Genomic DNA, 27,933 nt, shown 5'->3' on the forward strand with positions numbered 1-27,933 from the left:
AAGGGGTGAGGGAACAAGGAATCTGAAACAGATGGCATCTGATTTTTTTTCCTGAGTCCATCTTGAATGCAATCCCAATAATGTCAAAATCCAATTTAGCTCTCTAAATAAGTAATCCACAAAACTGAAAATGGTAATTCTGAAGTAAATTCATTTCTCCCCTCCCAGCGTCTCAGAGTTTCTATATTAGGCAGAAATGAGTAGAGATAAGATAGATGTTAAAAAGAGAAAAACTATCATTCCACAAATTCTAAAGTTTGTTCATGAAAATCGACTTCTACTTATCTAAAGCCATTGAAGCAGTTTCTACCAAGATTGGTGATATTACAATCTATGATATCAGCTGTTTTCTTCTTTATATAGTGATTATTTATTCTTATTAGTGACCAAATCATATCTCCAGAAACTATTATACTTTAAAATATGAACAAGCTCTGGAAGAATATTCACTTGACTAAAGCACTGCTTGGCATTTTTAAAACATTTCCACAGTAACTCACTGCTAATTTGGCAGCACTGATAAAATGAACTGTACTTTGTTCCTTATATGATTCTCCTCTATGGTATATATCTCCTTCCCAATCTTTCCTGAAACTTTTTGAGAACTTCCAAGAGATGTATATCAAAGAAAGGTTTAGTCGTTTTTAGGTTTCCTGACAAGCAAATTTCCTAACAGACAACTGTAAAGATGCTTGAAATTGGCCACATACTTTGAGTAGAAAAGGTCACTGAGAAAAGCATCCTAATGGTTTATAATATTGCCTACAACTTAGATCTTTTTACTCTAACAGCTAGTATCCTATCGCATATCCCAAAGGAAATCTAATTTAGTAATAAATTAAAGTTCTATCAAAATATAAGGGGAAAAAATGGAGCTTCTGATGGCTTTACCAAAGCAAGAAAATACAGCCCCAATTTTAAGATTCAAAAGACAATGGAAAAATGATGACCCAGGAAGACACAGCTTATATATACACTAAAGGCTTTACACTCTCAGAAAAACCATTTAGAAAGCTGAATAATCTTACAAAAAATCTACAGCTGTAGCAAAAACATAATTTCAATTATTTTTTAAAAATAGTATACTTTATTAATAATTTAAAATATATCCATCCATTTATCAATGTGACCAACATTTATTTGGTGCCTGTTACATAGCTGTAGTGGCAGAAGAAATTTAAGGTAGTATTTCTACCTCAAAGAGCATGCAATATAGTTGGAGAGTTCGTTTTTTTTTTTAATGTTTTTTTGAGATCATGACCTGAGCTGAAATCAAGAGATGGGGCCACTTAACCAACTAAGCCACCCAAGTGCTCCATAGTTGAGAGTTTTATTTAAAAAAAAAAAAAAAAAAAGTTCAATTCTGTGAATAGAGACATGGGAAAGAAATTTTTTTGAAAATTTCTCTTAAAATATGCAAAACCTGGGGCGCCTGGGTAGCTCAGTCAGTTAAGCATCCGACTTCAGCGTGATTGATCTCTCAGTTTCTGAGTTCCAGCCCCAGTCCGCTCTGCGATGACAGCTCAGAGCCTGGAGCCTGCTTCAGATTCTGTCTCCCTCTCTCTCCGCCCCTCCCCCACTCTCTCTCACTCTCTCTCTCTCAAAAATGAATAAATGTTAAATAAATAAATAAATAAAATCTGCAAAATCTTTAACACACTCTAAGAAGTGATACTGAATTACAAACTGTATACCCACTTTTCACACATAAAAAAGCTTATTAAAGCAAGTTATTTGACTTATATTCTGAGTATAAAGTACATTTAAAAATGAAAAATTATTAACTACAATTTACATTACAAATCAAAATACATTATTTCAAAATCTGACATGATATATAACTATATCATTTTAAATCTATAAAACGAATCAACATAAAAATTTAGTTCTATATTCTCATCATGAATGATTTAAAGGCAGAAATTCATTCCATTTTCATTTGTTTAACAGAATATTATACATAAGAATTCTATAAGTACTGCTAATAGTTTAAGTCTAATTAATGAGTCATGCTACTGATGTTGATGTTAATCTTAAAATTATAACTATTTTCTAGTTTATGCCCCAATTTTAATTCTCTCCCAAGACATGTGAAGTTAATTAAAATTTATGTTATACGTATGTAAGTGACGAATTACTATATTGTACACCTGAAACTAATATAACACTATATGTTAACTAACCAGAATTAAAATAAAAACTCTAAAATGATTTATATACATTACCCTTTTTGATGTTTATTTGTGTGTGAGAGAGAAGGAGACAGAGAGAGAAGCATGCGTGAGCAGGGGGAGGGCAGAGAGAGAGAGGGAGACAGAATCTGAAGCAGGTTCCTCCCTCTGAGCTGTTAGCACAGAGCCCAAGGCAGGGCTCAAACTCCCAACCGGGATATCATAACCTGTGCCAAAGTTGGCAGCTTAAGGGACTGAGGCACCCAGGGCACCCCTGTACATTACTCTTTAAATGTGTATCAATCTACACTAGACACACTACAAATCTGAGAAAAACGTGAGAGAAACAATACTGCTCACCTCACTAAGTACATATAATGTGCTGTATTTTTTTTTAAAGATAACAACTGACCACTGAAATTCCTACTATTTATGATCAATTTCTAGAGGCCATTGAAAATACTGTTGTATACATGTGCTTTTGCAATATTATGCATTTCCTTACTATCTCAAACCTCATTCCACAAAATTGGGCTACCCTGACTGTGTGAAATGAATGATAATAACCGATTTTTCTTTTTCTTTTTTTAAATTTTTTAATGTTTTATTTATTTTTGAGAGAGAGAGAGAGAGACAGACAGACAGACAGCTTGAGCAGGGGAAGTTCAGAGAGAGGGGGAGACACAGAATCTGAAAACAGGCTCCAGGCTCTGAGCTATCCGTCAGCACAGAGCCCGACGCGGGGCTCGAACCCACGAACCGCGAGATCACGACCTGAGCCGAAGCCGGATGCTCAACCGGCTGAGCTACCCAGGCGCCCCAATAACCGATCTTCCAATTAGAAGGTGCTTCCATTTGAAGTGGACTGTTCTTTAAACACAACATACACATACCCTTATAATACTGGTAAAATTTTTTACTCATTTTACTAATGAAGAAACTAAATCTCTGGTAGGTCCCGTGACTTGCCCAAGGTTAACAGCTAGCCAGTGGCATAGTATGGGTTCAATCCCAGATTTACCTACCTCAAAGCCAATACTTCCACTTGACCACAACTATCTCCTTAAAAGATTAAGAGACAGGTTCAAAAGCAGAGGATCTTGTCTCAACGTTTACATATCTTTTCTGAAAGATCTATCACCACACAGTACCTACAATTCAGTCGCTAACAGAAATATAAATGAAGAGGTCTTTCTGCTTCATTTAAGCTAGGACAGGCTTACTGGCAGGTAAGAAACAGAATGGAAAAAGAGGCTTGTCTCAACATGTCTCGCCTAGACCTCTGTATCTACATGGTTCCCCCAATCCATTTTTTACAAACATGCATATCTACCAAACAAGGCTATGCCCGACCAGCCTGTAGTTTGGTGCTTTTCCGTATTGCACTTTTCTAAGACAATTTATACCAGATTTAGTATCGAGCTCGGAAACCTGGTTGAATATGCCATTCTGGCACTTTCCAAACATCTGAAGTATCATTTAGGGGCAACGAACCCAGTTCCACCCTCTCATACAGGCTGTGATGCTTGCCCACTTGGGGGGTACCTATCCGGTAAGGGCTCTGGGGCTAGAGCGCAGTAAAGGAAGAAGTGGAGAAGCACACGGAAGTTGGGTGCAGGGAGGTCTCCGTACCCACTCTTCTGCCCTAGCTCAGCCAAGGGCGGCTCCCCGCGGTGCCCAACCGACTCACAAACCCCCACAACCCTGGAAGCCGTGCTCCGTTTCAGGAGGATAGGCAAGGGAATCAAGGAATTGCCCCAACCACTCTGACGAGGTCCATGCTCCCCTTTTGGCCCCGAGGATGCTCCCCCTTTCAGAGGAATCCTCCAGGGGGCAAACTCCCGGTCCACTCCGGCCAAAGTCTTGTGCATCCAAAGGGGCGCCTCCTCCGCAACCTCGAGCTGGCTACCCGAAACTCTCCACCAGCGGTGTCCCCCAAACCCTCCGTTCCACCCCCGCAAGCCACCAGAGACACACATGCCGGCCTGCGCCCCACCCAGGATCTCCGCCGGCCCCCTCCTCAACCCGGAGAAGGGGCCCCCCACCAGCCCCTACAGACACGCACACCCTCAGGCTCCTGCCTCCCGGACCCCATCGAAGCCGGAGTGAGTACCTGGTCGGGCCGTACTCAGAGGCTCAGAAGGGGCGGGCGCGGTCCCCTCCCGGAGGCGCCGAGGGCTTCTCTACCCACCCGCAGTGGTGGCTTCTCTCTATCCCTGGAGCGGGAGGGAGGAGAGGTGCGGTAGGGGAGGGGGAAAGCGAGGAGCCGAGGGGCTACTGAAGCCGAGCCGGAACCACTAATGCTGGCCCCACCCTCGGCCCGGCGCAGAGCACCCTGGCGCTCCCGATAGGACAAACTTAAAACAGGCAGTGAGAAATGGACACCACCACTTCCGGGTCATCCCCGCTACTGCCCCTCCCTAGCAACCGCGTGGGGTTGCTAAGCGGAAGTGCCTTCAAAGACAACCGCCCCCATTTCTTTTGGAACTACCAGAAGGTAGTGGGAGCGGGTGCTCATCCTCGGCAACACCCTTTGACCTTTTGCTCCTGGTCTTAGACGGGACACACTCTTCGCTACCAGAAACACGCAGTCCAACTTGCTTTTCCCTTCATCTGTAGTCCCTCCGCCAACCTCCAGCCACTATATACACCTGCTCCCTCCCGCCCTAAGTCCCAAGCCGACCCATTGGCTCTTCCTAAGGCTCCCTCTGGTCCCTCGTAGGAGTTATTTTCTGGCGATTTAGCAAGCATCTCCCTCTTGTGGATTTTCAGTTATGTTTCAGCTGGGTTAAAAAAAAATCTTCAATGCTTTGAAAGCTTTTTCAGGCACTTCCTTCTCCTGTGACAGCCTCTGAAACCGACTAGTGAGAAAAGTTTTCTCTTCACCTATATTCTGTGAGGATCACACGTTTGTGTACAATCTGGAAATAAGCTAGCTTAAATGGACGGGAAAAAACAACGATTGGCTGTCAAACTTATAGAATGATTTTGATCCTTAAAAATGAGAAAAGGCCAGGGGCACCTGGGTGGCTCAGTCGGTTAGGCATCCAACTTTGGCTCAGGTCAGATCTCATGTTCGTGGGTTGGAGCCCCGCGTCGGGCTCTGTGCTGACAGCTAGCTCAGAGCCTGGAGCCTACTTCCGGTTGTGTCCCCTTCTCTCTCTGCCCCTCCCCCTTTCATGCTCTGTCTCTCTCTGTACCAAAAATAAATAAAACACTAAAAAAAATAAAAATGAGAAAAGGCCAAAAGAGGACAGTAATCAAGCTGAGGAAGGAGGAAGATGTTTAATCCTCCACTCAAAAGAAACTTTCATACCTACACTGTGGACAAGGAAAATGTTAGGAGACCTCATTTATTCTTCTGTCAGGGTGATCTGGATTTTGAAAGTATTCGGGGGAAACTACGGGCTATGAAAAAACCGAATATAATTAATTCTAGCTTTAGAAAAATGACCTGGGGCGCCTGGTTGACTCATTTGGTTGAGCGACCGACTTCGGCTCGGTAGTGATCTCCTGGTTTGTGGGTGCGAGCCCGGCATAGGTATCTGTGCTGACAACTCGCAGCCTGGAACCTGTTTCTGATTCTGTGTCTCCCTCTCTCTGACCCTCCCCTGCTCACACTGTGTGTCTTTCTCTCTCAAAAATAAATAAATGTTAAAAAATAAAAAATTAAAAAAAGGAAAGAAAGAAAAAGGATCCATAACAGGGGGGCCTAGGTAGCTCAGTGGGTTAAGCACCTGACTTTGGCTCAGGTCATGACCTCAGTGTGAGTTCCAGTCCCATGTATGGCTTTGTGCTGATAGCTCAGAGCCTGGAGCCTGCTTCAGATTCTGTGTCTCCCTCTCCCTTTGTGACTCCAGTGCCTGCACTTGGTCTCTCTCTCTCTCTCTCAAAAATAAACATTTAAAAAATAAAAAGAAAAAAGAAAAATGACCCATATACCTATGACACTTAAAACCCAGAGGAATGTAGTTGCACATTCAGAAAAAAATTAGGACAAATCTTAGATGGACTTATCTTGAATATGTCTGCTTAAAGCAGCAAAGCTTGGGAGCACCTGGGTGGCTCAGTTGGTTAGGCATCTGACTCTTGACATCAGCTCAGGTCATGATCTCAGGGTTGGTTGGTGCCCCGCATCGAGCTCCTCACTTAACAGTGCAGAGCCTGCTTGGGATTCTCTCTGCCTTCCCCTGCTCTCTCGCTCTCTCTCTCTCTCAAAATAAACTTAAAAAAAAAAAAAAGGCCGTAAAGCTTGAGTAATTCCTGAATCTGTTCTCTATTCCATGGCTGTGAGTGTACTTGTAACTGCTGGCCCCAATTTTATTGGTTTGATAGCCTCTTAGTCACCAGTATTAAACTGTTGTCCACATCATCTGGGGCAGAAGAAATGAGCTTTGGTAACTTAAAAGAGAGCAGGCCTTTTGGCTCCTATATACACGAGATAACATTAAACTGATTTACCCTAGATAGTTCCTTTAAGAAATCACATGAGAATCAAGTCAGTAGTATGTGGCTTATGAAGTCTAAAACGTTTCAACCTTTGTCAGGGACAATGCATACATATGGGAGAATATACACAAAAAATTTCAAATGGAATCTGAAAACATCCAGTAATTAATAGTTCTTTTAAAGGTGTCCTTGGCTGGCTCAGTCAGTAGAGCATGCAAGTTCAAGTCCCATGTTCGGTACAGAGATTAGTTTAAAAAATAAAAATTAAAAAACTTGGCTATAGGTGACAATTTTTAAACCTGTTATGACAAAATGGATAGTATTTCAATTTCCAACAGAATTTAAAAAAAACTTTAATTAGAAAAACAAAAGTATTGAGCCCAATGAGCAATGACTTATCTAAAACAATGGTAGACTTAAATGACTCTATACCTTAAAAAACAAGATTATGGTAAATGTGTTCTATAGAAAGAAATACTTTATTGGGTAGTTAAGATTAAATGTGGTAGTAAGCTGGGGCACCTGGGTGGCTCAGTCAGTTAAGCCTCCGACTTCGGCTCAGGTCAGATCTCACGTTTGTGGGTCTGAGCCCCGCGTCAGGCTCTGTGCTGACAGCTAGCTCAGAGCCTGGGGCCTGCTTCCAGTTCTGTGTCTCCTTCTCTCTCTGACCCTCCCCATCTCATGCTCTGTCTCTCTCTGTATCAAAATAAATAAAACATTTAAAAAAATTAAAAAAAAAATGTGGTAGTAAGCCAATATAGAAATGCAGGTTCCTGTGCATCATTCATTTTTCCCATTGCCTGAGGAAATGAGTTATAAAAACAGTCATATAAATCCTCTCTTCCTACTGTTTTCATTTATTATTCAGCCACTTTTATATAGGTGTATCAATAACTGGTTTAGTTACTAAATGGTCACGACTTCTATAATCCTGTCATTTTCAGCATAGTCATTACTTGGAGACCTCTAAAGTTGTACAGCAAAATCTACACCTAAAACTAGCAATGTGGGTTTAACTACATTTTAAGGATTTTGTGAGCACTACTGGAAGAATATTCTTAATATGTACCATAACTAAGACAGTGCTCTCAGATCCAGACTGGATGTCAAATAGCTTTCAAAGTCAGAACAGTTCTTTCATCCTGTAGATCATCATGGGACCTCCAGTCTCTTCTCCCCAATCTCTTAAAAGCTTTTTTCATTTTTTTTATTGTCCCTTATAATCATTTAAGAAAATTAGGGTATTGGGGCGCCTGGGTAGCTAAGTAGGTTAAGCGTCCAACTTTGGCTCAGGTCATGATCTTGCGGTCTATGACTTCAAGCCCCTCCTTGGGCTCTGGGCTGACAGCTCGGAACTGGAACTGGAACTGGAGCCTGCTTCGGATTCTGTGTCTCCCTCTCTCTCTGCCCCTTCCCTGTTCACGCTCTGTTTCTCTGTCTCTCAAAAATAAATAAATGTTAAAAAAAAAAGAAAGAAAGAAAAGAAAATTAGGGTATCATGGGCTCCTGGGTGGCACAGTTGACTAAGCGTCAGGCTCTTGGTTTGGGCTCACGTCATGATCTCACTGTTTGAGTTTGAGCCCCATATCAGGCTCTATGCTGACAGTGTGGAGCCAGCTTATGATTCTCTCTCCCTCTCTGCTCCTCCCCTGATCATTGTTTTTCTCTCTCTCTCTAAAATAAATAAAATTTAAAGTTATTAGGGTATCTAACGTTTATTTTTTAAAAAGCTAGGGAGACCGGCTGGCTCAGTCAGAGGAGCATGAGACTCTTAATCTCTGGGTCATGAGAGTTTGAGCTCCACATTAGTATAGAGATTACTTTAAAAATAAGCAAACAAATTTTTTAAATAATTAAAAAAAACCTAATACTCAGGGGCTCCTGGGTAGCTCAGTTGGTTAAGTGGCTGACTTCAGCTCAAGTCATGACCTCATGGTTGGTGCGTTCGAGCCCCACATTGGGCTCTGTGCTGACAGCCTGGGGCCTGCTTCAGATTCTGTATCTCCCCCTCTCTCTACCCCTCCCCAGCTCATACACTGTCTCTCTCTCAAAAATAAATATTAAAAAAATTTTTAGGGGCACCTGAGTGGCTCAGTCGGTTAAGTGTCTGACTTCTGCTCAGGTCATGATCTCACAGTTTGTGGGTTTGAGCCCTGCGTCGGGCTCTGTGCTGACAGCTCTGAGCCTGGAGCCTGCTTCGGATTCTGTGTCTCCCTCTCTCTCTGCCACTTCCCTACTTGCACTCTGTTTCTCTCTCACTCAAAAATAAACAAACATGAAAAAAATATATATATTAAAAAAATTTTTTAAATGAACACTTTGTTACTCAATAATTAATATATAAGTATTCTTAATTAATATTTAAATATTCTAGAGTTCATTGGCATCTCCAAATATAAATGATACCAAAACTAGAGTCTAACAGTTAGTGAATGCTTGGGATCAGTTAGAAGAAATGTAGCCCCAATTTACCACTTAAATATCTAAGCAATATATAACACAAAAGAAAGCTCCTAACACAAAGATGCACTTAAGATACATGTGACATAAACAATAGAATGGTTAACCTCAGGAAGAGAAGGCTAAAGGCTAAAGATGTGACAGCTATCTTGAAATACCTAAAGGTTGGAATATGGAAGGAATAAGTTGTTATGAGTTATTTCAAGGACAAAGCCAAGAATAAGAGAAGGGGGTTAGAGAAATTGTAGTTTTTAACTCCTAACATTTTTCATAATTAGAGTTGCCAACTAATAAAACAGTTCACCTAATGAACGGATGTAACTGTCTTTGGTTGAACAAGATGAGGTCTTGTTCAGTGAAGTTTTGTTTCAGTGAGGATCTCTCCCACCTCTCCCACCACTTAGTTTGGAAGTTGATAAAATCAGATCAACGCACTGATTTGTATTTGGAAGGAAAGAAACAGAAATATCTAATAGTGTATAATGTTAGGAAGCACACAAATGGATAATCTATTGTGAAAATAAGTATTCATTTATTAAAAATGAAGAACATACTTGTTAAAACATAGTAAACTTTGACAACAGAATATCAGGAAGCAAAAAGTGTGATGAGGAAGCAAAATTTATCAGTTACTAAGTTATAGTATACCCATGTCTTCAATTATACCCCCTGGTTATCTTAAAATATATAATGGTAGCTCTAAGGACTCCAGATATATCTCTGGATTTATGGCATGATTTGCCTTTTATGTTTTATTGATTTCCAACTTGAAAAGTATAGGCCCAAAAGGTTGTATTTTTTGACACTGAATCAAATTAATTTCTAGGAAAATTTCTCTTTTAGTGTAGTCTATGAAATCTTCCTGTCTAATTCAAAAATTCTTAGTTTATCTGTTTTGTTGTTGTTAGAAGCTTTCTCAACTGTTTCAATCCTCAGGCCAAATTGCCCTTAAGGAGAAGATGTATAGCCATCCAAATTTCTTCCACATTGCATCTTTGGCCCTCTTTCTTAAAAAGGGTATATGTTCAGTTTACTTAATACTGAATTTTTTTTAATGTGCAAAAATCTAACTCTGCTTCTTAAAGCAAATAAAAGGAACAAAAATATGGCACCATTCCAATAATCAAATGCCAATAAAAATGGCAGCTGTATAAAGCTCTAAGGAAATCTCAAATACAGCAAATTTGTAATTAGAACCCCAGCAATGATTAATTTTTAGCAAGAACAAGTTTAATAACAGGGTAAAAGAAATGAAATACTGCATTATATTGAATACTAAGGTAAGTAACCGTAATGAATCTTACAAATTCTCCAACATCATAATCACTTGCTTTTGAGTGACTAAAGCCTCATTTTTTAAATTAAATGCCTATTCAGCAAGGCTAATTGGAACAAATACATTTATGCAAATTTACATCCTAGGATAATAAACCAGAGATACTAGTCAAGGATGAATTAAGACAGTTCTATTCTTTTTCGTCTTCTGTGTGATCAGGTGGCAAAGGACATGCTCTGTGAAAAGAACAGAGAACTTCAGTAGTCACCTGAGTATCAACTGTTTAAAAAAAATAGTTATCAACCTATATAAATCATGAAGCTTAATTGTGCAATGGGTCTCGTCAAGGGAATAGAAATGAGAGAAAATTAAACTCATTAGTTGACAAACACCTACAAATTCCAACAAAATATTTTGCCCATTAATTTGTCAAATTGGTGTTCCTCCTTTAGGATATATTGTCATTTTTATTAAAAATGGAATCTCTTAATTCTATAGCATCTTCTTTCAACAAGTTAACTGGATTAATAAACAGTATAATCCTTCATAGAGCAAGGACTATGTGATAATAAAAATCCATAAAATTAAGCAATCCATTTGAGCAGAGAAAACATACCAAGTTGTCATATTTGACTGTATACCCTTTCGAACCATATAAACATATTACCTAATTGGAAAAACCTCAAAACTGGTTAAGTTTTCATATGGTAGTTGCTTTTGAAAAATAATTTAATTATCCCCAAGCCATTTTGTACTCATTACACTTTTTATATAGAGAAAAGTCAAGTAAAAACTTAACCATAAATCAGAATTTTTTTAGAGCTGACGAAGATCTCTGGGATCTATTCTGAAAAAAAGGAGTTTTCAAATTAGATCCCATAAGCCTAAATGGTCATAGAGCTAGGTAGTGAAAGAAGGAAATGAAAACAAAGGTATTCTAATTGGTATGAGACTCTCACTGACTTACCTACTATTAGATTACCAATAGGTCTTACTGTATTTTCTTGGAAGTTAAATCAAGTTAACAAATGAACACTATCATGAACCAAGTATACTTTTTGCAAGGACCTGCTGTGCTTTATGTATCATAGTTCTTTCTATTCAAGGTTTTAAGTAGATAGTCTTTCTTCATTCTGACTCTCCCGCCATCCCTCATGCAACTGAAGTGAGTTTTACCCTGCCTTTGTGAGAAAAATAAAGCTGTAGGAGTAGCCATGTTTCAGATTATTAATTAGGGAGTTTACAGGAGAACTTCTGATAAACTTGTAATTATCTACTATCAAAAGTAAATCTACTGATTTACTATCAATAAGGAGATAATTACAACTCTCCTAAACAAAGACAAATCTAAGAAAGGGGCCTAAAGGAATAATACAAACCTCTATTACTTAGTTTTATGTCACAAATTTTATTACACCATGGATCAAAGTTCTTCATGAGAATATATGTATAATCTTTCTCCATATAATTGAAAGCCTATAATATAGGTTTTATTGTTACAATGATCAATGTTATAGTCACATTTGGCTACATTGCCAAATATTTTGTTTCCTTAGAAGTCACAAATAATTCAAGAGGGTCGTAATATATTCTAGTACTAATATTGACTATTAGCCTGCCATATCAGAATGAGAAAGAACAAGGTGCTTGACAGTGACAGGGAACTAGAATAAACTTACGGGATCATGAAAGCAAGACTATTAAAATCCAAATTTTAGTTACTGATCCAGAGTTTGACATTCCTTTTAAAATCTTGTAACAGGGGTGCCTGACTGGTTCAGTCAGAAGAGCATACAACTCGTGACTTTAGGGTTGTAAGATTGAGCCCCATGTTGGTGTAAAGACTGCCAAAAAGGGGTGCCTGGCTGGTTCAGTAGGTGGAGCATGCGACTCTTGATCTCAGGATGGTAGATCTCTGAGCCCCATGCTGGGTGTAGATTACTTAAAAAAAAATCTAGAGTGCCTGGGGGATTAGTCAGTTAAGCAGCCAACTCTTGATTTCAACTCAGGTCAGGATCTCATGGTCTGTAATAACAAGCCCCACGCTGATCCCCATGGAGCCTGCTTGGGATTTTCTCTCTCCCTCTCTCTCTGCCCATTCTCCACTCACTCTCTCTAAATGAATGAATGAATGAATGAATTAAAAAAAAAAGAAATGGTTAAATGGTTTAACCTGATTTAACACTTCTTAAGGCTATTATGGCTATACTGGATACTGTAACACTTAAGCATCAGTGTGTGAATATGTGAACCAAAAATTTCATGGAGTGTCTATTTCTTAAAAAAAATTTTTTTTTAATATTTTCATTTTTGAGAGAGAGAGACAGAGCGTAAGCAGGGGAGGGATAGAAAGAGACGAAGACACAGAATCCAAAGCAGGCTCCAGCCTCTGAGCTGTCAGCACAGAGCCAGACATGGAGTTTGAACTCACAGACAGTGAGATCATGACCTGAGCGGAAGTCATGACCTGTGCCCGTAGTCACATTATTAATTTTCAGTGTCTCTCTCTCTCCTCAGTCTTTTTTTTTTTAATGTCTTTTACTTATTTTTGAGAGGCAGAGAGAGACAGCTCAAGCAGGGGAGGGTCAGAGAGAGGGAGACACAGACTCTGAAGCAGGCTCCAGGCTCTGAGCTAGCTGTCAGCACAGAGCCTGATGTGGGGCTTGAACCCATGAACTGTGAGATCATGACCTGAGCCGAAGCCGGACGCTTAACCGACTGAGCCACCCAGGCGCCCCTCTCCTCAGTCTTGTATGTGAAACTCTCAGCAGATTTAATATTGGCATTTGTTTTCTAGTCAAATCTCTCAGATGCTCTGTAAGTCAGTCCAATTGGGGACTCATATTTTCTTTGTTAATAAAGAGTGGAATGAGTAGATCTGATGAAGACCTGTGTTTTCTTTGTCACATTGGACTTCTGGTCACATATGGATTTGGCTTTAGAGTATGCACTGGTGAACAATATATATTTGTTCCTTGGCCTGGGTCTGTTTAACAGGAGAGATATAGAAGGGCAAGCAAGGATGGCTGCTAACCGCAGGGTGCAGGTGGACGTTATAGGCTCAGAGGACCTGGTGTTCTGGTTAAAAGAACACGTGAATAAATCTGTGTTGATAGAACAGTGCCAGAAGCAGCAGCCCTAGACTGAGCCTGGCCACCATTCCCTTGTCCATGTTGGTGCCCTGTGTCCCAGGTCAGACTTGCTGCTTGGTGTGCTGGAGGATCACAGGCTCCAGGCTGGTACAGGAGAGATAGCTAGAAGGGTCTTAAATCAGAGGGCATCACAATGACAGTGAATGGCACCATCTGGTCACCGATGCTCACCATTCCCAACACTTCCAGTCACATAATTTGTTTTTGAATCACAATTTTTCAAAATTACTTAAAAAGCCTAGATCCTATTGCTTACAAGTCTATTTTTTTTAAAAAGCAGCTTTCCTTTGCCTTTTTTTTCATGTGGCATTATTTTTGTCCTGATTCTTAAAAGTACGTTTGTTGTTGAAAGTTGGTAGCAGTGAATGAGCATTACCCAGAAATAATCGCTACTGATACTTGGTATGTTTTGAGTGCAGAATTTTTGCTTAACATCTATCATGAGCATATTCCTGACGTTAAAAGCTTAAAAAGCATGATTTAGGGGCGCCTGGGTGGCTTAGTCTCGGTTAAGCCTCCGACTTTGGCTCAGGTCAGATCTCACGTTCGTGGGTGCGAGCCCCACGTCGGGCTCTGTGCTGACAGCTCAGAGCCTGGAGCCTGTTTCAGATTCTGTGTCTCCCTCTCTCTGACCCCCCCCCACTTCATGCTCTGTCTCATCTGTATAAAAAATAAATAAAACATTTAAAAAAAATTTTTAATAAATAAAAAGCATGATTTAATAATCTTTTTAAAAAATGTATACATTCATCTCTGCATGCATGCAGTTTTATTCCCAACTTGTTTTATTTTTGAAGTATTTTTATGTATTCTTGGAGAAGTTGGAAAGAAAATACACCATGGTCTTAGTTGTGATTTTCTAAATGATGGGGATTTCTAGATCTTCCAACTTTCCTGCATTGGTTATTTATTTCTTGTGGACGCTGAACTAGTAGTCTTTTGAGGTGTGGACATAATAGAATTGATGCTAGATAAACCAACACAGAAATTGCTTTTATGAAAAAAATTATAAAAAATAGTAAAAAATTAAAGAATAAAGACAAGAAGTTCATAGTTAATAACCTAGCACTTATCATCTGCTTGGGAACTGATCCTCTTTGACTGAAATGATTAAAAATAATACCTTTCACTAATGTTTGAAATTTGGAAGTGACTTAGAATAGGAGAGTAGTACAGTTTGAAAAAACCTCTGGTTTGTGTTTTCTTATCTGTTCAAGGAGAAACTTTAAAGTTACTCAATTCCCACTTGTCTTTTATTTTCAAGAATACAAGTATTTTTGGGCACCTGGGCGGCTCAGTCTGTTAAGCATCCAACTTCAGCTAAAGTTATGATCTCAAGGTTTGTGAGTTTGAGCCTTATGTCAGACTCTGTGCTGACAGCTCAGAGCCTGGAGCCTGCTTCGGATACTGTGTCTCCCTCTCTCCCTGCCCCTCCCCAGCTCATGCGCTCGCTCTCTCTCTCTCTCTCTCTCTCTCTCTCAAAAACAAATAAAACATTTAAAAAAATTTTTAAGAATATAAGTATTTTCTTTATATTCCAGAATGTAAAACTTACTTTCTTTTTGCTTTTCCTAAGCCACTGCTTCCTGCCTCCTCAGGCATCCGATTCTCTTTGTCAGAATCTTTAGGGGACAGCATGAAGAATTCTCCGATTCCTTTTTGCCACTTGGGAGTTGGGCGCACACAAACTGGATTCCCTCCTGCATACTTATTTTCAACTATAAAATATAAACAGATGGAAGTCAGAACTAAGGAAACAACTGCCATTCCTTAAAAGGGAAACAATTCTTTAACATCAAATTTAAAGAGTATATGGTATGACGTTCATCTTACAATAATTAGAAAATGTGAGACGATAAAGCTGCATCTAGTCAATAGTATATTATACATTATCATAATATAATGTATATTTTATTAATCTTTTATCCTAGAAAAATAAAATTAACACAATTTTTACAACTGGAATATATTTTTCATAATTTATCCACAAGCAGAACTATTCAAATAGTCTTATGCATTGTCACGTTAAAACATGACAGGGGCACCTGGGTGGCTCAGTCGGTTAAGCGTCTGACTTCAGCTCAGGTCATGATCTCATAGTTTGTGAGTTTGAGCCCCATATCAGGCTCTGTGTTGTGTCAGGCTCTGAGCTGTCACACTGAGCCTGGAGCCCGCTTTGGATTCTGTTTGCCTCTCTCTCCTCCTTCCCCACTCGTGCTCTGTCTCTCATTCTCTCTCAAAAATAAAAACAAGTTAAAAAAATAAAGCATGATACATTTTTTCCTACTATGAGGTAGCACTGTGTAGTGTAAACCACCAAAATATTACTTAACAAAGTCATTTAGTTAAAGCACCTGTGAAAGGCAAAACAAATATACAGCAATGTGAATGAAAGTTGCCACAAAATTAGGTTTCACTTTTCAAAGCTCTTGGCTCCTTTTCAGTTCATAAGGTAAATCCAAGTCCTGATTTTTTCTGAAGTAAGTTCTACTCCCAATGTAGGGCTTGAACTCGTGACCCTGAGATAAACAATCACATGCTCTACCAACTAAGCCAACCAGGTGCCCCAATTCCTGATTATTTTAAAACAATAATATAGAGGAAAAATTTCTGCCTCTTAATGAAGCAGTGGGTAGAATAGCAAGATGAGCAAATTCCTGAGTCACTACATAGATCTTTTACTTTAAACACATCTGTCTCAAACTCTACCTGTTAAAGAAAACTTAAAAAGGGTGCCTAGGTGGCTCAGTTGATTAAGAGTCTGACTCTTGATTTTGGCTCAGGCCATGATCTCTGGGTTTGTGAGTCTGATCCCTGTGCCTGGCTCTGCGCTGACAGCTTGGAGTGTGCTTGAGATTCTCCCTCTCCTTCTCCCTCTGCCCCTCCTCTGCTCTCTCTCTCTAAAATAAATAAATAAATGAACAAGAAAATACTACAGATCATTAAAATGCCTTAAGGGCTGTGTCTGGCTAACATATGTTCATTAAGGGCCTATTCAGCTGACTCTGGTGCTCAGTGGACCAAACAACGGGATGTAGCCCTAACTGGGATTTAATGGTACAGGTATGGAATATTCTCAATAAATTCATCACCTTTAAACTTTTGATCTACAGCTCCTTTATATCTAAAGACAGCAAATTAGTACATATATGTTTAGTAAATCATTTCTAATGAAATATTTGGAACAGGGGGAAGTTTAAGTTAACTTAATAAACTTCACAGTGCTTTCTTGTATGTTCTTAACCAGGCTTTGTGGAATTAATCTTCCTAACTGCTCGCCTTCCTAGGAAAGGAATGAGGCACCAGATGGCACGGTATTCTCTCAACCTCCTCTTGCACAGAAGGAGCAGTGTGAAGCTATTTCATTGGGCCAAGTTTTCCCTCCTAATGTCCCAAAGGCGGTACCAGGAGCTGCACAATTGGGAAACACCACACACACACACACACACACACACACACACACACACACCATGCTAAAAAACAAACAAAAATACATGCAGAAATGAAAACAGAAACGTTTAGCTAAGCAGACAACTTGATTAGCACGGTCAACTATGGTCCTAATTCTTAATCTAGTAAAAGGGAGCTTAAATAGCCTCTTATAAGAAAAGGCCATCTGTCAGTATTAAAAATAAAGGTAAACTAGAAAAGAAAAATAGGTTTGAAGATAAACGGCGACCGTCTCTAACCCCGAAGTCTGAGATTCTTTTCATGACCCCCACCTTTACCCCAAACCGTCCAGTGGCCAAGGCCCCGTCGCCGTGTGAGAATCTCAGAAAATAAATTCCAAGGTGGGTCAAGGGGCTTGCAGGTCAGAACCACGGAGCCCAGCCTGATCCCCTTTGGAGAAGGTTCCTCCAGGAGTTGCAGGGGCGCTTTTTACCTTTCCTTGACGAAAGTGACGCGGAATTAGTGGCAGAGGTGGAGGAACCAAGCACCTTCCTGGGGGCTCGAGAAGCCACCACTGCGGAGAGAGGAAAGGAGGCGTTCAAAACAGGGCTGTAAGATTGCGACACCGAGTCTCAGTGCCACGTTCTCACCACGGTCCCCGACCCGACCCCACCGCCTGGAGAGGAGAGCCCCGCAATACAGAACAGCAGGCCAACCATCCCCTGCCCGCGCCGCTCCTCCTTTCTGGTAAAGAGGCCAGGCCGCTGCTTCCTGAACGTTTGGACCTTTTTGGCTCACAGGGCTGTGGGGAGCCCTGGCCTCTCCCGCCCACAGCGGGGCTAGCCGGAGAACCCCCCCCTACCCCCCACTGCCTTGCTCTACCTCCTCACCTTTTCTGTAGGTGCCTGGGACACTGTCCGCTTTAGTCCGCACCATGTTCAAACGCGAGGAGATGAGAGCAATCAACCGACTCTCCAGCCGAGGGTGTTTTAACTGCGCAAGGATCCAGAAACGAATCTCCCGCCACAGTTTATATTGGTCTCTTTCCCGCGCGCTCCACGGATTCTCAGGGGAAGCGCCTCCCATTGGTTCCGCGCCGTCCCCCCACAACCAATCGCCAATGTCCAGCGATGACAGCAGCAAGGCTTGGCTCAGTCCCATCCCGTCCATCAACTTTGCAGTAGCTTGTGATTCGTGCCCGCCCCAAGTGGGAGGTGCCAAGGCGGTTTTTCGGGGTGCCCCAAGAGTCAGTGCTAAGATTCTGAGTTGGGAAATAGGTGTGCTTGGAACAAAAGACCCAGGAAAAACAGCGAATTTCATTTCTTCAAAAGTTTCTACAGGGTGAAATCCATCGTAACTGACTCCAGGAAGAGAAATCTGAAATGAAGCGGATTTTTTAAAAATGCAAATCAAAATAAAGAACTTAAAAATAAAATCTTCAGACCAACCTTTTCTTCAGGGCCGATAACAAACCAATTATATGAAATGTTTCAAAAAGAAGGTATTTACAAGGCTTTTCTACGTTTTTAGTTAGTATGGTGTTTAACTAAAGAAAAAACTGAGTAAATTGTACACACACACACACACACACACACACACACACACACACAGGAACAAATTAATGATAGGTCTTCCCGAGATCTATGTGGTCTCTGAGTTCCCTAAAAATATGCCAAATGTGCTAAGGGTACATCCCTGGTACACAGTGATTATAAATCTAGAATAGGAACTCACAACTATTTTCTATCCCTATGCCTATCTTCTAATTACTCACAATACCCCAGGAGAGTGATTTTTACTCTCTGAAAACCATGCATAAAACATGATCAGATGAGCTTGCCTTGGGATGTATATTGTTAAATGCTCACTTGAAAGGCAATCCTGAAAATGTATGCACTGCGTTAATTCTCTCCAATAAATTATGCTTGAACTTTCAAAAATAGGCTACTCAGTATTTCAACAGAATCAGCAACTACTTTTGTTTTAGAATTAAAGAATCTAAGAAATAAAAGACCTAGACAATAGTTGAAATTATATATTATATTAAAATTATACTAATCATATTATAATTCCATTAATTAATTACACATTATAACAGCAGGAAATGTATTAGAAATAACCTGTAGCTTTGTCTAAACCTTGGAGTCTAAGACTACCTTAGAATTCCTACCAGAAAAGTCAACAAGCCCCAGGATATTCCTTTCTTCTTTGTCATCACAACCGTCTCAATACATAGTCGATTCTTCAATGCACATTATTTCCTTTTCAGTTAAAGTGGCTTCTTCTACAAAGGCCTGAATTACTTAATTCAAACTCCTACCCCAGGTCCCTGCAGAGATTAGGACAGCATAGAGAATCTGCTGGTCTTCCTTCTGGTTCACATGCCAAGTAAGTGGCCAGAAATAATTGCAAATATACCTCGGCACACATGAGCAGTTTATTACCATAGCTATGTTTGTATGTTTGTCTTTTAATTACAGGGAAGAAAACATATTAAGGTAAAAAATTAGAAAACAACCAATGATATCTAGCAAAAATTCTTTTAAAAAGTTTTTTAATGTTTATTATTTTTTTTAATGTTTTTATTTATTTTTGATACAGAGAGACAGAGCCTGAGAGGGGGAGGGGCAGAGAGAGAAGGAGACACAGAACAGGAAGCAGGCTCCAGGCTCTGAGCTAGCTGTCAGCACAGAGCCCGACGCGGGGCTCCAACCCACGAACATGATATCTGACCTGAGCTGACGTCGGAGGCTTAACCGACTTTATTTTTGAGAGAGACACACACACACACACAGAATGTGAGCGGGGGGGCGGGGCAGAGAGAGGGAGACACAGAATCCAAAGCAGACCCCAGGCTCCCAGCTCTCAGCACAGAGCCCTATGCAGGGTTGGAACTCACCAACTGCAAGATCATGACCTGAGCTGAAGTTGGAAGTTTAACCAACTCAGCCACTCAGGCACCCCACAAAAGTTCTTAATTTAAATGTTTGCTTTGAGGAAGTGCTTCTCCTTTATTTAAATAAAATACAGAGAATTCTGTGGTGTGAATTTGAAAATTTCAAAGGCCTAGGGCATTAAAAATAGTTGTAGTACATTTGTATGAAATAGCTGCCTAAATTTATACAAAAAAATATCTTTAAGTCATGTTAAATAGATGTGCTTGCTTTGGTCAGGCAGAATGGGGGCACCTGGGTGGCTCAGTTGGTTAAGCATCCGACTTCACTTTGGCTCAGGTCATGATCTCTGTGTTTGTGAGTTGTGGCCCCTCCTTGGGTTCTGTGCTGACAGAGCCTGGAGTCTGCTTCAGATTCTGTATCTCCCTCTCTTTCTCTCTCTCTCTGCCCTCGCCCACTTGTGCTCAGTCTCTCTCAAAAATAAACAAACATTAAAAAAAATGTAAAAAATAAATGATAATGACTGTAAATGGCATTGCATTATATCACATATATTACAAATCAGAGATTAGTCATTAACATATGCTTTATATAAAAATACCTTTATTCTTTTTGTTTAAACATTTTTATTTATTATTGAGAGACAGAGAGAGACAGAGCATGAGCGGGGAGGGACAGAGAAAAGGGGAGACATAGAATCTGAAGGAGGCTCCAGACTCTGAGCTGTCAGCACAGAGCTCCATGCGGGGCTCGAACTCACAAACTGTGAGATTATGACATGAACTGAAATTGGATGCTTAACTGACTGAGCCACCCAGGCACCCCAAGAAAACCTTTATTCTTTAAAAAAATTTTTTTAATGTTTATTTTTGAGAGAGAGGGACAGAGTATGAGTGGGGTTGGAGCAGAGAAAGAAAGATAGAATCCAAGCAGGCCCCAGGTTCTGAGCTGTCAGCACAGAGCCTGATACAGCGCCAGAACTCACCAATTTGTGACCAGAGCCAAAGTTGGATGCTTCACCAATTGACCCACCTACCCACCCCATATTCTTTAAAAAATTTTTAATATTTGACTTATTTTTTGAGAGAGCGTGAGCAGGGGAGGAGCACAGAAGATCCGAAGTGGGCTCTGTACTGACATGCTGACAGCAGCAACCCCAATGCAGGGCTTGCACTCACAAACCATGGGATCATGACCTAAGCCGAAGGTGGACACTAAATTGAGCCACCCAAGTGCTCCCAGAATACCCTTCTTCTTGAGGACCTAATAATTTCATCATAATTTATATGATGTACCAAGTCCTATTGTAAAAAAATCTTGTCATAGCCTCTGTCTTCAAGAAGTTAACATTTAAAATGTTTATTTATTTACTTATTTAGAGAGAGAGAGCATGTGTGCTAGCAAGGAAGGGGCAGAGAGAGAGGGCAAAAGAATTCCAAGCAGGATTTTCACTGTCAGCGCAAGCCAAATGCAGGGCTTGGCCTCAGGAACTTGGAGATCATGACCTAAGCAGAAATCAAGAGTCGGACATTTAACTGACTGAGCCACTAGGCAGCCATAAAAGGTTAACATTTAAATTATGGGGACCGAACAGATACAGAAAATGTAGAAGATTTTTATGAAGAAACAAAATTAGTATCCACTATTAAAACATTCACAGAGTATTTGGGGTTTCTTTAAGCTAGAAAATCATATATTTTTCATTAATAACAATTTACACCCAAAGTACATCAATACACTTATATGATTTCGATTACTTATATCAATGAAAACATTAGCATAAAAAGGTGAAGCGGGATCCAGTTAATGTAATTGCTTAGTCTTGATGGCTTAATGGGAATGAAGAACCTATAAATGTAACACAAAGTCAGCCAATTAAATTTATTAATAAGGACACCATATGGGCTCAGTTGGTGGAGCACGACTCTAGATATCAGGATTGTGAGTTACATATCCACACACACTGGGTGTAGTGTTACTTAAAAAAATATTTAAAAAATTATTGGGGCACCTGGGTGGCTCAGTCAGTTAAGCGGCCAAATTCTGCTCAGGTCATGATGTCACGGTTCTTGGGTTCTAGTCCCACATCGGGCTCTGTGCTGACAGCTCAGAGCCTGGAGCCTGCTTCAGATTCTGTGTCTCCCTCTCTCTCTGCCCCTTCCCTACTCATGCTCTGTTTCTGTCTCAATAATAAATAAAAACATAAGAAAATATTTTTAAAAATTTAATGATGAAATATATCAGAGGACATTAAGCTCTCCAGAATAGTCTGGCTAAATTTTCCTCAGTCCATCGTCCCAAAAGAGTGGAGTAGGGAAACACATTCCAGTCTGGTCCTCTTGGGTTAAAATACCTTTGACTTTTTAAAAATCATTACAGTATGGGCAAATAGGTTAAATAGGTGATGGAGATTAAGGAATACACTTATGATGAGCACCAGGTGTTATACCAACGTGTATAAATCACTACATTGTACATCAGAAACTAATATTACTGTATGTTAAGTAACTGGAATTTAATACAAAACTTAATAAAGAGAAACCAATGTTGGCAAAAAAAAAAAAAGTATTACATAAATTAAAAAAAAATCACTACAGAGAATTTGTGTCAAAGTTCTTGAGAGCCAAATCCTAGCACCAGTTGTGTTGGGGCCTAGTAGGCCAAAAAACCTCCCGCAGAGTGACCGACTGTTGATGGCACTGCCTCTGGGGCACAGGAGAGTCTATATAAGTGACCGTTGATGGCTATGCCTCTGGGGCGGAGAACTATTTGGTAAGTTGTGGAAAAAGTCCAAAGACTGTGAAACAACATTTGGCCTCCTGGGCTGCACATGTGGCTTCTGTTTAACCTGTCTATGATTTTCTCATTGCTTTGCAAAAGCAAAAAGGCATATACCTTTAAGTTTTGAATCAACTTTGGTCAGTTAGTGGCACCAGCTTTCCCTTACATTATTTCTATTCCCAGCTCATTGCCTGCTGTTGGGACAAACACAATCCTCCATCTAAAATTAACTCCTTGTATGATAAGCGTCTTGCCCAGACATAGCTGCTAAAGGGCCTTGAAGAATAGATTCTTTGAGAGACAGAGTCCCTCATTCTTGTTTTTTTACTTCTGTTCTCATGGCTGTTCTCTCTTCTGTGATAAAAAATGATACTTCCCAGAACATGTTTTTACTTTTTCAAGGACGATAAACTATGTAATCATTAAAGAAAAAGAAATGTGTAATCCCCATGGCATAAAAGACACTGACTTTCTTAGTAAAGTGTGGCTTTACCACCATTCACGTTGTCTGTCTTCTTTCTTATAGATATTGCGTAGACACCAACCCCCTACCAACCCTCTACTCAGGGACCTTTCGGATTGGGGTGCGTGGGCTGGTCCCCCCCTCCCCCACCGTTGTATTACAAGTTTTCGCCCCTGGAGCTTCCTGATTTGTTTTGGCCCTCGGGAAAAGACCAAGGGACCTAGCTCAAAAAAATTACATAGAAAAAGGTTCTAGTAGCCTGAATCTAATATTGGACCATACAATTAATAAAACCATGACGATCAAAGCAAATCCTTACAGCACTTATTCTAGCTTGCAAGTGCTATTTTAAGCGTTTTACAGAAACTAAAAAATTTTTTAAGTTTTGTTTATTTTGAGAGCGAGAGAAAGAGAGGACGTGAGCGAGCTAGAGCGCGTGCAAGCAGGGGAGGGTCAGAGACACAGAGAGCGAGAAGTCCAAACAGGCCCCGAGCTGCCAGCGCAGGGCCCTAGAGAGAGCTAGATCGCAGGAACTCCGAGATTCTGATCCGAGAGTATTGATTCCCATGCTTAACCCACTAAACCTTACCCAGGTGCCTCAAAACCAAAACAAGTTAAAAGCTGGCCTCTCAGATTACAGAGTTTTGTTTTATCTTTTCCTCAACTACAGTTTTTATGGGTAATAACATTGTCTTCTCAGCCGAATTCCCGATTCTCGAGTCCTACATCTTACCAGGCGGAAAAATCAGGCGCAGATGAGCTCTGGTACCAGCGTAAACACCGGGAAGCGGGAAGGCGAAGGCAGCGCGGGTGGGAGGGATCTGTGCTGGGGGCGGTACCACCGCGAGGGGCCGTGGAGGCTGGCGGAACCCGCGCGAGCGAGGTCGGTGTTGCGAAGGGGACTAGTCCAGTGCAGGACGTGGAGCTGCTGGAGCCCAGCTGGTTCCGGCTGGGAAAAATGGCGGTGGCTGGGGCGGCGTCTCGGGAGCAGCTGGTGGGCTGGTGTACCCAGCAGTTACGGAAAACTTTCGGCCTGGATGTCAGCGAGGAAATTATTCAGTGAGACCGTTGGGGTCCGAGGCGGGAAGGAGCCCTGGGATGTGCACTGGCTGAGTGAAAGGGGAAGCGGGGAGGACTAAAAAGTTGATGCGAGTGAAGAAATATAAAAGAGCTGCTGTGGGTCTCTAGGCGCCGAATTTAACCCCCGGCTTTATAGTTTAGCTTCTGAAATAAGGTGTCAGGCTCCACAATCCGCCGGTCGGGCCTTTTTTTTCTTAGAAAAACGCCAGATCTCTGATTATTAGATCTGTAAGACTGTCCCTGGAGCCAGTTTCCTGATAGATTCTGGAGAAAAAGGCCAAAGCTAATTATCTTTCCAAAAATTACTTACTCTGAGCTTTTGAGTTTGACCGATTTGGGTGGTGTTAAACAGGACCAGAACTTTAAATGGAGGCGGCGGTTGTAAGGTGCAAATAGTTCCTGACTGAGGAGTCCCATGTTCTATTTTCCGTTGTCATTTGCCAGTATTAGAATCTTGGGCAACTTTTTTTTTTTTTTTTTTGGACTCTTGGGCCACGTGATTTCCCTCTTTGTACCTTAGTTTCCTCATCTATAAACTGAATAATTAGTACAGTTTATCTTTAATACTTTGATTCTTATAAAGTGGAGATGGTGACGTAATTTAGTATTTTTCTTTCAATTGATTTAACATGTTTGTTGCACTACTGCATAACTGGTATTGGTGGCCACAAAGGCTATTGAGACCATTGGGTTCTGCCTGGTTGATGAGTGCTGAGTGGGGGTACTTTGGGGTGTTGTGGGAACACGGAGGAAAGGATTCCCACTAAGATTTGAGAAACTTGTAAGGTTTACTTCAGGAATTCACTTTCACTTGAAAACTAAAGGGTGGGTAGGTGGAAGTGCAGTGTTTAGGCAGAGGGGGAAACTTCTATAATAGTTGGGCTTGATCAAGGAACCTGAAAGTGTTGCGTTTTTTATTTTAAGTTTATTTATTTATTTATTGGAGGGGGTTACAGAAAGAGAGGGAGAGAGAATTACAAGCAGGCTTCCTGCTGTCAGCCTTGCCAGACACGGAGCTGGATCCCACCAACCAGGAGATCAAGACCTGAACGGAAATCAGGAGTCAGACCCTTAAGGACTGAGCCCCCCAGGAGCCCTGAAAGGGTTCATTGATTTGATTCCTTCTTCATTGATGCTGAGACCTAAGTTGCAGTTTCTAGGACTTGTGTAGGAAGTAAGTTTTCAGGAGTGTTTGGGTGGTTCATTTGGTTAAGCATCCCACTTGGGCTCAAGTCATGATCTCGTGTAGAAGGTAACTTTATGAGTTTGGGAGAAAACAGACTTGTTAGCAAGGAGAGAGTTAAGAAAACCCTATTTTGGGGTGCCTGGGTGGCTCAGTCGGTTGGGCCTGCGACTTTGGGTGAGGTCATGATCTCACATTCATGGGTTTCAGCCCCATGTCAGGCTCTGTGCTGACAGCTCAGACCCTGGAGCCTACTTCTGATTCTGGTCCACCCCTCTCTCTCTGCCCTTCCCCGCTCATGCTCTGTCTCTCTCTGTCTCAAATGTAAATTAAAAATATTATTAAAAAAAAGAAAGCCCTATTTTAAATATTTTTGTTTTAAACATCGGAATAGACTTAAAAAAAAAAAACTACCAAATCATATGGCTTATCTTTGCCCTTGTTTGAAGGCAAAGGTTAAGTAGTTTTCAAACATTTTTTTTAAAGCAGAGGAATGCTGTCATGAGATAATGTGACTATACCATTTGCCAAACAAAAAAAGTCACTCAGTTGGAAAAAAAAAAGAAAAACAAAGATTGAAGCTATTTTTGATGACTCAACAGTGCAGCATGGATAGATGCAGCCGTCTTAGTATCCAGTTATATCTTGTTTGCTTACAAAGTTATGAGGAAAATTCTAATTTTCATAGATTGTGGTTTAACAGCTCATTTTGAAACCTTAGATTTTTCTCAATTAAACTTATTCACACTCTTGAAAGAGCAGTGATCAGAAATTTCTGTTTTACAGTTGAAGCACTAAGTATGGCTAAACACTTGCTTTTTTTCACTCAAATATAAGTTGTACAAAGAATTGTTCAAAACTTAAAACAGGCACCGAAGCTGCCAATAGTATAATACTATTTGAACTCATTTGACTTACTAAGTTTTTATAGTTATTGCACAACAGGCTATGATGCCATGATGAAAGCATCTTTGTGTAAATATGCTGTGCCTTCCCTCGTATTTTATTGAGAATTACCCAGGTGTACTATGGTAGTGTGCTAACTTGAATGATTTGGCGTGAGGGGCCTGAATTTTTACAGATGGCACAAAACTATTACCTTCCTAATCAATGATTTATTTAGGAAACCTTAAGATTTGTACACAGGGTTAGCAAAATAAACTTTGTTCCACAATCTGCAGTAGCTCATGTTTTGGATGATTCTGTTTTGATAAGATTTGGTATATAACACATTTGGATGTATGTTGTTTCTTATACTTTGTTAAACTGTTAAAATGACATTTATTCAAATGTTCTGAAACTCCTTAAATCCGTCTCTAGTGATTTGTATACCGGAGTTAAATGATCCCCTGAGGTTTCTTGCAGTTCCTTTTGTAAGAACTCAATAGCAATTAATCTTTTGATGGGATGCTAACTTTAGGGATTAAGTTGTTTAAACTGTTTAAGTCCTGAAAAACAATTGTGTCTCTTTTTTAAATCTGTGATGGATTAGAAGATGCTCTTATTGAGGCCCAAAGGAACAGGTTTATTCACCTATAGATCATAACTCTGCAAATGTGCCACCACATTACGAAAATAACCTAGCACATATGCTACTGGTGATGGCAAAATCTCATCATTTTTTTTAATGATATAGCAGTATTACGACTTTTCTTGTATCCCATGCCAGTGTGTCTGAATTACAATTTATTCAGATCTTATAATGCATTCATGGTCTGATACCTTGATTTACAAGTTATTTTTTAAATTCTTTTCTAATTGCGTAACATTTACTGTAGAAACCTTAAAAAATCAGGAAAAGATAAAGAAGGAAACCAAAATTAACCATAATACCACAACCCAGCAATAATCATTTTTTCATTCTTATTAAGTTCTTTTTTCTACATATATTATAATAGTTTTTCAAAAATAATCATCTTAGGGGAAAAAAGAAAATAAAAATTAAACTCTCGTTAATTGTACCACTCATTGGTAATTATTCGGGGTATAACGTCTGGCCTTTTTTCTACACTTGAGTGTATGTGTATACACATTCCTTATATAGCAATCAGAATCATATGCTCTAAACTTTATTCCGTTATTTCACTTACCATTATAGAAGAGCATTTTCTCAGAATAATAATTATTCAAAAATTTCACATTTAGTGGTGGCATATTATGTTTTTTAAAGTCCAAACTTGAATTCATTAGTCTCTTTTCCATCCATAGATGTTTTAAATAGATTCTAGTTTTTCATTGATTCAAACAGTGAGGCAGTTAACTTTTTGCACAAAATTTCCTGTGTCTCTTATTTCATATGGAGTCCTGTAAATTGAATTATTAGATTATTTTTAAGGCACTTCAAATATATTGGCTTGTCAATTTTTAGACCAGTTGTAGTGACTTGAATTGTCACCAATTTCACTTTTTTGAACCCTTTAAACTTTTCCTTAAAATAGATGTGTTTATTCCAATGTGATACTAATCTTGATTTATAATTTTTGAGAATACTAGATCGATAACTGCTTAGATTGTCCTATGTACTCATATTTTTAGCAAAAAATAAATTTTGGGTTTTATAGTACAGAGATTAAGTTATTTCTATTCCTAGGAAAATACAATGACTGTAGATAATTAGTTATAGGAAATACTCCT

The 27,933-nt window shown here is 40.0% G+C and overlaps 3 protein-coding genes and 1 long non-coding RNA gene across 13 annotated transcripts in view; 2 read left to right on the forward strand and 2 right to left on the reverse strand.

Moving 5' to 3' along the window:
- The window catches only part of CSNK1G1 (casein kinase 1 gamma 1), a 169,476-nt gene extending 164,953 nt beyond the window's left edge, over positions 1-4,523 (reverse strand). For 3 of the 7 annotated variants that reach the window (XM_029952031.1, XM_029952024.1, XM_029952025.1), the window contains exon 1: positions 4,285-4,520. The gene's annotated coding sequence lies outside the window, so the exon portion shown is untranslated. Of the gene's footprint in view, positions 1-4,284 lie in introns of all 7 variants that reach the window. The other 4 variants (XM_029952032.1, XM_029952029.1, XM_029952030.1 and 1 more) reach the window with 3 other exon arrangements.
- LOC115302034 overlaps positions 1-17,059 on the forward strand; it is a 52,139-nt gene extending 35,080 nt beyond the window's left edge. The window contains exon 4 of the long non-coding RNA XR_003913398.1: positions 16,756-17,059. This is a non-coding gene — a long non-coding RNA (uncharacterized LOC115302034). The remainder of the gene's footprint in view (positions 1-16,755) is intronic.
- PCLAF (PCNA clamp associated factor) lies at positions 9,591-24,263 on the reverse strand. Its single transcript, XM_029952037.1, has 5 exons — positions 23,770-24,263; positions 17,789-18,275; positions 17,392-17,472; positions 15,064-15,226; positions 9,591-10,592 (listed from the first exon to the last, which is right to left on the reverse strand). Exons 2-5 carry the CDS (start codon positions 18,216-18,218, stop codon positions 10,547-10,549), a joined length of 720 nt encoding a protein of 239 aa, XP_029807897.1. The 5' UTR covers positions 18,219-18,275; positions 23,770-24,263; the 3' UTR covers positions 9,591-10,546.
- Positions 23,940-27,933, forward strand: part of TRIP4 (thyroid hormone receptor interactor 4) — a 68,212-nt gene continuing 64,218 nt past the window's right edge. For 2 of the 4 annotated variants that reach the window (XM_029952020.1, XM_029952022.1), the window contains exon 1: positions 23,944-24,095. In XM_029952020.1, coding sequence (XP_029807880.1) covers positions 23,995-24,095 — 101 coding nt within the window. In that variant the 5' untranslated portion in view covers positions 23,944-23,994. Of the gene's footprint in view, positions 24,096-27,933 lie in introns of all 4 variants that reach the window. The other 2 variants (XM_029952021.1, XM_029952023.1) reach the window with 2 other exon arrangements.

This window comes from Suricata suricatta, chromosome 9 (genome assembly GCF_006229205.1).
Source record: "Suricata suricatta isolate VVHF042 chromosome 9, meerkat_22Aug2017_6uvM2_HiC, whole genome shotgun sequence".
Classification (NCBI taxonomy): domain Eukaryota; kingdom Metazoa; phylum Chordata; class Mammalia; order Carnivora; family Herpestidae; genus Suricata; species Suricata suricatta.

Excerpts from the sequence above, each read along its gene's own strand:
- PCLAF (XM_029952037.1), bottom strand. The coding sequence starts at position 18,218 with ATGAAATTCGCTGTTTTTCCTGGGTCTTTTGTTCCAAGCACACCTATT. Across the intron at positions 17,473-17,788 it reads CCCAGGCACCTACAGAAAAG|TGGTGGCTTCTCGAGCCCCC; the intron begins GTGAGGAGGTAG and ends CTCTCTCCGCAG. Across the intron at positions 10,593-15,063 it reads TTAGGAAAAGCAAAAAGAAA|AGCATGTCCTTTGCCACCTG; the intron begins GTAAGTTTTACA and ends TTCTTTTCACAG.